The 9,788-nt window shown below is 36.2% G+C and overlaps 1 protein-coding gene across 3 annotated transcripts in view; it reads right to left on the bottom strand.

Annotated features, from left to right (window-relative positions):
* Window positions 1-9,788, bottom strand: part of ITGB8 (integrin subunit beta 8) — a 73,345-nt gene that overhangs the window by 42,255 nt on the left and 21,302 nt on the right. For all 3 annotated transcript variants that reach the window (XM_011362703.2, XM_011362712.2, XM_023532813.1), the window contains exon 2: window positions 2,045-2,130. In XM_011362703.2, the coding sequence (XP_011361005.1) occupies window positions 2,045-2,130 (86 nt within the window). The remainder of the gene's footprint in view (window positions 1-2,044; window positions 2,131-9,788) is intronic.

Raw genomic sequence — 9,788 nt, forward strand, 5'->3', positions numbered from 1 at the left:
TCTTCACAGAAGAGCATCATAGCTACAATTATTATTTCCATTTTAGATCTAGGGAAAACTGAGGTTCAGAATGGGTTATGTTAACATGTCCACATTTATACAGTTAGAAACTGAACTGAGATTTGAATCCAAGCTGATCTCATGTCAGAGCCTACTTTTTCAGCACATAAATTAGACCACCTTGCACTACACAGAATATTTTGGGACTTGAACATCCAAGTCATTTCTGAATATTTTCTAAGATATCCCTTAAGGAGGATTTGACCAACAGCAGACAAGTTTGCCTTCTCTGAGCAGGCAGTCACCTTCCCCCTTGGCTTACTTCCTTCTATTTGACCAGCCGTTCCCCTGAACACTCAAAATCCTTCCTCCAATGGCAGGACTGACATTGCAACTCCTGTTAACTGTGACTCTCCAAACTTTCTGTGCCAGCAGAGGTTTGAGATGGAGAAGAGGTCCCTCTGGAACCTGACATTCTATATGGCCAGCATATTGCATTTAGTGGACAATTGGGTTTCTGAACCATCTTTTGAAAGTTCTCTAAACTACACTCACTAAAATTCTTAGCAACTAATGTCAAGTTGGCACAAACTTCACAACTCTAAGGATCTTCCTCAGTGATGCAGGAAAAATCTAAAGTGGATTACTAGGTAAGGGTCAGAAAATATCAAGCTGCAAAACATTCTTGACAAAGAAAAATCTGGCAGTAAACTCCAAACTCAAGGTTATAGAGATGAGGCTCAAAGAACTGAGTGAATTCTGTCTGGTCATTTGGCTCATAGGAAGTAGAGGTGATGAGATTGGTCCCAGAAACTCTGGAATTGTCCTCTCTATAACATTGCTTAACTCCATGGCTTCTCACGAGGCACTGCTTAGTTTTGAGTGACATCTGATTTTCTCACTCTGAAAGCCCATTGTATATTAACGGAGGCTTCAGGCTGTCAGTAGGAGGGATGCTTACTTTGAGACCTGGCAGGCTACAGTTTCGTAAACCTTTCCCCTGTCTCTTAACTCACTTTCTTTATAGAAGAAAGTAATGTTCACCATCTTTTGCTATATTCCAGCTTTCTTTTTCCTCCTGAGGGATGCATAAGGGCAAGCAGTAACAAAAAGCTAGAGATGTTTCTTTACGTCAGGCAAAAAGCCATTAAAGATCTATTTGTTCCAATTCTCAGAGACTACATAAATAAATATAAAATTACCTAGGTAATCTCCTAAAAGAAACTCCAAATTAGTAGATGGTTTCTTCTTCATAAATTATATGAAGTAGTTCTGATCGAAGATTACCGCCACCAAAACAATACTCACAAGACAACTTTAGAGCCAAGAAAGAAGGAATGCGTCATAATTGTTTTACTAAACTTTGTTATTGGGATATGTTTCTCTTGTTAGAATATAAAAACACTGTTTCAACAATAAACATTTTCTGAATTATTCTCCATTCCACAGAATTTAAATGTATACATAGCTCATGAAGAGGGTCGCATGTCAAAAGAAAAGCACCCCACTTTCCATAAGTAACCAGGGAATTGATGTACAGTGTTATGAAATGGAGTAAATCACTTTTCTCCAAGTATTTCGAATAAAAAAGAATGAAACACCAATAAATTAGCTCGCTTTTCTTTAATAAGCGAGTAAATACAAGACAAGGATCCAACTTGGATATATAACCGAATGCCCCAAGCTGCAACAAGAATTTCATACAGAGCCTACTGACCTAGCACATTTATTATCTGCGTTTGCCAATTTTCTCTATAGAACAGATGGAAAACATAAAGTGGTTTGCACTTCATTTCAAAATTACCATAATTTTCCTAATAAAAATGTTACATTTTATAGTCATCCAGATATGCTGTTTCCAAGCATAAAACCAAATAAAATTTCCCTGATGCTCATCAGTATCTTTCTTTTTCCTTATGTACCTTCAAGGCACAGAATATTAGGGCAATGAAATTATGCTAGAGAGCATATCAACTGTGAGAAAAAGAGAAAAGAACAAAAAAAAAAAAGAAAAAAGAAAAGAAAAACAAAGAAAAAGACACACCTCTTGAGCACACCATCCACATTCTGGACCCAGAGCAAGGCACCTGGTGCAGGACGCTGCATTTGAAGATGCACATCTATTGTTTTCTGCAATGAAGGATAAAATAAGGCGTTATGGTTTATTCTCCTATTGGAAGTATATACAGTTCTAGCCTAAAATGTATTTTAAAGCTGAAACAAACTGACCAACAGTTTTAAGTACATGACATCAAAAAATATATAATTTCTTTGGGGAGAATTTACCTGCTCACTGCAATTAATAGAGGCCACATTTCCTTAATAGTTATTGTTTGGTTATTTATAAAGGTTTGGGGAAATGAGGGTGGTAAAAATGTGATTTTAGTTAAGTTTTGGGGTTTGGATTGAATTCTGCTGCAGTAGTAGAGGACCCTCCAAGTTTTTTAGTGTGCTGAAGTTTCACTGTATTTCATATTATCTGAACCAATGAGGTGTTTTTGGATCTAGAATTTTTCCTGTAAAAATAATCATATGCAGACCTCAGTCTCAACATGTAAATCTATGTTGAGTTATAGTGAATGAATTTTCTGAGAAATAATCTTGATGGACATTTAGTGTAATTAACCTGTGTTAATACTGATTATTTTGTCTTGAAGAATATCAGAACCAGATATAATGGTATGATTCACTATTTTAAAGGTACAGTGGTTAAAATGGATGAGTTGTTTTAGTTAATCTAATTTCATTTCTCTGCTGGATCACTTTAAGATCATGACCAGTTCACTTTTCCATAGATACCCACACTTGGCTGTGACATTTTAACATAGTTGTGCCTGGAAACTTTACCTTTATTTCTCTAGCCTCTAACTACTGATACTGTTAAAAAGAGGCTCATCATTATAGACTTACACACATAAAATAAGATAAACGGTGTGTTGTAAATTATTTTATTATGAGTTTTAAGTGGAACGATCACATGCTTTCTATATTCTTCCTATATTCCATACTTTACTATATACTATGAAATGTCCCAAGGACACTGGAAAGCACAGCGTTCTATCCAGCTCGCTTACAGGCACACAGTATATATACATAGACACCTGGCTGTAAGTAGCTCACAGTCCAGGTGAGAAGAGAACTATGTAAGCAAACAAGAAAATACAGTGTTATAACGAAGCATAATAAGAGAGCTATCACCAAGGAACTATGGGAACGTAAGGAGGAGCTTCTCATTCTGCTTCGGAGGGCAGGGGGTCGTGGGGAGGGGAAGAGGGCGTGTTAAAAGATGGCTCCCTCGAGGCGGTCAGTCTAGTATGTCTCTTTGCCATTTCATTTTGTTTCTCCTGACCTCTGTTTATCTCTTTTAAAAAATGCAATAGGCATGAAAGAAGAGCATGTGTGTGCATAATCACACATGGACATGGTAGTTTGAAATGGAGTACAGCCTGCAAAATCTCTAGCTGTGCTCATTCAATTGGTTTTTCTTTTTCTTCTCTCTGAACTTGCCCCAACATTCTAGACACAGGGTTAAAACAGCTCTGATCTAGAAGAGGTGGCATGGGGTGGGGTTTGGCAGTGGGGAAATAAAAGAGAGGAACTGCAGGAGATTAATCATAGCAGAAAGGTGCTAAGTGAGGTGGTAGTGAGCACTCTTCCCTGTATTTCCCGACACCAGTGAGTTCAGCTAAAAGTATCCTTCCTTAACACCCCTGCTGTTCTGTTATCTCTTCTCTGTGTCCTCTTGTGCCCTCTGTCCTTGCTTTATATCAACTTTTAAAATACATTATTCATAACTTCTTCACTAATCAAGATGCAGTGGCCTAGAATTTTTTCATTGGCCTGAATTCCATGGACTAAAAATAGCTAACATTTTGGGCTCCCTTTACTACTAATGTGGTCATCTAACCATGAAGACACCATAGCCTAAAAACCTTCCATCTTGCTTAGGCTGCAAAACTGTAAAACGTGCTTATTCCTAAAGTATTCAGAAGAGAGAGTGACCTTTTCAGTTTTGTTCCCAGAAAGAAAACCAATTTAGTTCTAGAAGTCAAGCACATTTGCAGGCCAAACTTGACCTTTACCGACTCTTAAACTTGACCCAACTGGAACATGGAATTAAGTTTATTACAGATAGGACTTGACCAAGCCTTTTACTGAATAAGTAGGACTTTTGCTCTGGCAGTTAAGATTACATTCTCATGGAAGCAAAGGAGGCGATTCTATGACTCTGGTCTTTGTTTCTAATGATTTTCTGACTTTGTCCTAAGTTAACCCAGATTCAAGTTCAAGTCAGGCTCCTACTTCCATAGCACATGTGGTAAATCCTGAATCTACAAGGAAAAATCTGTTTTCTTTATATTCTACTTTCTGATTGTTTTATTTAAAAAGTTCTATTGCCAACCTCTTTTCTCAAGCTTCAGACACCTAAAGAGGATGACAGAAAGGGATAGAAACTTTGGTTCTGTCAGTACTGCCCAGGTTCCAAGGCTGGCATTTCTGAGTCTCCATAACTACAGGAAAAATGTTCCCATAAATAGATATGTAAGAGGTGGGCTTATAGATCTCCAGAACTGGAGGAAGGCCATAAATTGAACTCCATGGGAATAGTGTCAAACATTATTGCTGGAGAGTGTCATGGTTAGACTTTACAGAAGATAAGCCAGATACACTTTGGTAAACAGAACTTTAAGGATTTTAATTTTAAATCATGCAAGTAAGTACCTAACACGAAAATATCACACCAATGATAGCAGTTCTTTAAATGGCCATGCTACTATGGGGGTTACTTGTCACTCTGTGTTAGTAGTGTGTGTGTGTGTGTGTGTGTGTGTGTGTGTGTGTCTGTCTGTCTTTCACACACACACTTCTGTGGAAATAGAAATCCCTACACTGTACATACATCAATGCATGACTCCTGCTTACAGACAGTGGTGGTTTGTCATCAGCCCCTGGGTCTACTCTGTTCATTCGCATCCCTGATGCAGCATTGCAGGAAGACTGCTTTCCAGAGGTGGTTTCCTAGCAGCCCTCAGTGCTGACACCTCATTAGCAGTTGTGCCTGAGTGGTTCTTCCCTTCATGATAGTGGTAGCTGCTTTCCAGCTATTTTTCCAGTGATGTGGCATTAAACACCTTGTTCTTTATGTTCTAGCACTGCATTTTTATTAAGGATAGTTTTTGTGGGTCCTAATATAAATCTTTAAGCCAATGGAAGCAGAATGATATTATAAACCACATATTCTCAGAACTCTATTTTGTACCAATTTCTTTAGTCCTAAGTGCCTCACAAACCCCATGTCATTGAAAAAATGTGCTGCCATGATTGAAATAAGTAGAGGATTTCACATCATATTGTCAATAAGTGTGTCTATTATGAACAATTCTGTTACTTGATCTATGATCATGGGCTGAGCGTCTTATTTTTTTCTCAGTTTCTTACAACTGGAGGTAACAGACATGATGAAGTAACATTGTAAACAGTTCCTGGGAACAAAGTTCTAAATTTTCATAGCACCGTTCCATGGTAGCTAGATGCCCTTGGGCTTGTTACCTAAATTCTCTTAGGTTCCATTTCCTCCACTGTAACACAGTGTTAATTATATTTCTATATCAAAATACTGATATGAGATGAAATAAGCAAGTATAAGCATGCCGAGCATAGTGCTTAGGGTATAGTAGGCACTCAGAAAAGAGTCTGTTGTAATGTTGTTATAATTAATACTATGTTATATGTATATATATAAACATGTATATATGTATATATACATATGTATTTAATTCCAGCTTTTTTTTAAAAAAAGGAAGGTATTATATGTCTTTAAATTTGTTGTAAATGTAATTTGTCTTTAAAATGAAGCTCTCTTAGGTCATAAAGGCAAAGTTTTCAAAATATAGCTAATATATAAAAATAACTATTAAGTTAAAAGTTATTGTATTTATTTTAGCTATTTAAAAATTATTCTTAAAAGCTAATATAGTCGATTATGCACACATCAGTCCAATCTATTACAAATACAATTTTGGCATGACTATAATTGGATTTCTGAAAATCTCTTAGAACACCTTCATGTTGTTTATATTTTGTAAAGTGAACACTGACTTAATCTGAATAACTTTTGAATTATTTCCCAGAATTAAATGTTTATGACGCATGTGAACTGACCTCTATAACTGTCTGTCATGAAGTATAATAAATATCCATTATTAACAGGATAGAGTACACAGAAATCAGGAAACTACATATTCATGACATTCACTTAGGTATTCTTTGTTTTAGATGATGTGTTTATTCATATCCTTTTGAGAATGTTTAATCTATAGAAGTGAAAGGAGAAAGAAAATGGACCCCTCAAAAAATTAAAAACCTCCAGAAGGAGATTCATTGTTTAGACTGAGATCTTTCCATAAATCAAGTAATCAGATCAAGTGAAAGTTTTAGAAAACGTTTTTTAATGTTTTTCTACTCTAAAGTATATGCCACAAAGTTTCAATAGACTTTAAAGGCTGTCCATAGTTATCTAAAAGAAGGAACAACTAAAACTTAAAAACTGTAGTGTTTAATAGTCAGTATCAATCTTTCTAGATTCTCCTGTTTCTCCTAGACAAAATGATTTGTAAAAAATGCAGAAATGCATTTTTTTCCAAGCAGTATCCTTTTCCTAATTGCATTTACTATACAAATTAAATTCAATTTGGATAATTATAAAAGCCACTTCCATTTTAAAAAATAACAAAGTAAACACTGTTATAACAAGTGTATATTCTACTTTGATAACAGTCAAAACTAGGCGATTTGAGCACACATAGAATAAAGTTTGGGATAACTTTGGGGTTTCCTTGTTCTAGATGTGTATCATGGTTATGTGATGTTGCAGGTATGTTCAAAATACATTACCTGATTATTGAGAGCTCTCTTTTACACAGAAACTTAATACGTGCTATCATTTGATATAAAAATCAAAATGAAGAAATAGATTAGTATTCTAATCACTTGCCATTACCTAGTTATTCCAAGTTTTGATTTAGGAACTGTTTCTTAAAAGCCCTTACAAAAAATATAGGGAGAAAACAGGTGGTTGGAGCTACTTCTTGGAAAAGCTGGCACAGGAAGGAAACAAAAAGTTAGTTAAATTTTAATAGGGATTAAGTAAAGCGGCATGGGAGAAAAGGTGGAAGCGTGGGGAGCTCTTTGTAAAAGGTGGATATGAGTAGAAAACTGAAGAGTCCGGGATGGTATTGCCTGAGGCTGTAACTCAAAACAGAGGGAGCAAGGAAATAGTACAACCACTTGCATTTCTCTTTCTCCTAGATTTTTTTCCCTTGGACTTAATATAAACCCAATCCAAAATTGCATTCTTTCTTTATTAGCATTTTTCATTTGCTCTTTTACTTAGTGTTTAGAATATATGACGCAAATAATTTACTGTTGAAATAGACAAAGAAGCAGATATAATAATTAAAATAATACATTTGTGGCAAAACTTCAGCTCACTAAAATATTTTTTTTTCAGCAAATGCATATTTCAGCTGTACTCATATGTAGTTAGTTGAAAAATTCATTTTAACATTTGTAGTTTGTTACTAAATTATAAATTCAGAAAATACTACTCTTTAGCAGCAATAGCCAGCCTAGAGTATTCCTCTCCTCTGCCTCTACCATAGTTTCAAATTTGTAGCAAATAAGCATTCAGCTCATGAAAATGAACATGCGTATATGGGGAAAACCATTTTTTTCTAAATAATTTTGCCTCTACTTACACTTGAAAAAACATACTCATATTTTTGTTTAGTGAAAAACAGCTCAGATTTGTTTCTTGTCTTCTCTCTTAGCTATTCCAGTGATTAAGTTTGATAGTCCGAAGATATATTTTGAGCATAAGGTGGTGGTATAATAATGTTAATTCTTACATAGTGGCTCAGAGGAAAGGGAAGGGAATGAGGATATTATAAGAAAAACTAATTGTCCTAACTCCTCAGAGAAAGAACCTGAGATAGAGATTCTTGGCGAGTGATTTATTGAGAAAGGAAGTAAGGTAAGGTCAGGACAGAGTAAGGTGCTAACCAAAGATATTGCAGTTGAAGTCTGCCCTCAGCCTGATTCCACCAAGAACTGGGTGCACAATTGATACCACAAAGTTGTCTCATTTCAAGGTGGGAGATGGTCTGGCTTTTATACCCTCCCATCATCTGTCATTGGCTGAGGGCAGGCTAGAGGGAGCTGTGGGGATAGGCTGGATTAACCCCCAAATATCTCAGCAATTTGGCTTGCTTTAGTGAAGGGTAGTTCTTTTGAGGAGGTGGCAGCTGTGAGCCATTAATGGCCAGAACTCAGAGCAGCTAGCTGGGAATGGTGCACCAGCCCTGTAAAAGGATGTTTAGACCCACAGCACCCATCTTCAGACCCCAGGGAGCCTTTCTCATAGAAGCCAATGCTAAGGGTGGCAAAGGAAATGGGGGCCCCGGCCACTCACATCACTGTGGAGCTGCTGCCTACATTTTAATGTAAGAGGAAAATTCACCTGAGTTTTGAAGGATAAATTAATAAGAGAAAGACTTGAGCAGGACTAATGTAAATGCTTTTTAGAAATGTTAAGCGTAACATTACTTTACATGAAGTACCATCCACTCCGAAGAGATGTTTTTCATGTTTTGTTTTTTCCTGGAAAAGTAAGACTACTAGGCTGTCACTTCTTGGAGGACAGGTACTTAATCAGATATTTTCTCTCTATCCCCAGTATCTGAGCCTAGTGCCTGGAACTCACTCAATAAATGTGCGATCTGCTAAGTTGAGATTAATTTGGCAGTTTAATTTCTTAGGTTTTGATAGTTCTTGATTTTTTATTTTAAAATAATCTTCATTTCCAAAACCTATTTATTGCAAAAGGTACTATAATTATATTTACTTAATGATACACATCTGTATGAACTCATCTTGATGTTTCCTAGTGTGAAGAAAAACATACCTATAGTGACAAACTTCCTTACATTTGATTTTCTGATATTGTACAGTTCTGCTGATTTGTTTTAAAGCAAGTCTAGTTTCTTTCTAAAGAACTCTGAATATATGATGGAATGATACTGAATTGAATTAGCACTTTTTAATACTACCATTATCAGAGGCAAAATGACCAAATTCACTTTTTTCTCATTACTCAGATCTAAATCAAATTTCAAGTCAGCGAATGTTCTTCCCTACCCCTACCCGCATAATACTGAGTAATTTCTTACTTAGTAGAACTTCCTTATAATGCCGGTGTTAAGATACAGCACTTTATCTTTTCTTCTCATTAACCAGGTTTATAAGGCTTTTATTATGTGTAATCTTTATGTTTCAGGGACAAGTTTCAACCTCCTTTGTTACATAGCAAAAAATTTATGTGAGTTCAACAGGGTTTTATGCTAGCATAAATATTTTGGTGAACCAAAGTGGCGGGTGGGGGAGGAAGCCACTCTGAATGCTGGGCAGGTTAAGAAATGTTAAAGGTAGTGCTACACATTCCATTAGTCTGCCCTGCCCTGTTTGGGGCAGTCCCGACATGAGTTAGAACTTAAGATGGACTGAGATGGCACGAATCAAAACTCTAGTTCATGACGGAATTTATAAAAGAACTATCGTGAAGCCACTGATGTCACTCATTTGTGTTGAAACAGGCTATCACAAGAAGTCTGGTCTGGGGGGGCGGTCATATCACAGCCTTTCATTGTTATTCATTTACACACATTTTCGTCAACTTTGTTTTGAAAAACTTCTGATTAGAGCATGTGTTAGATGATTGTATAAATTATACT

Source organism: Pteropus vampyrus, unplaced genomic scaffold (assembly GCF_000151845.1).
Source record: "Pteropus vampyrus isolate Shadow unplaced genomic scaffold, Pvam_2.0 Scaffold4, whole genome shotgun sequence".
Taxonomy (NCBI): Eukaryota; Metazoa; Chordata; class Mammalia; order Chiroptera; family Pteropodidae; genus Pteropus; species Pteropus vampyrus.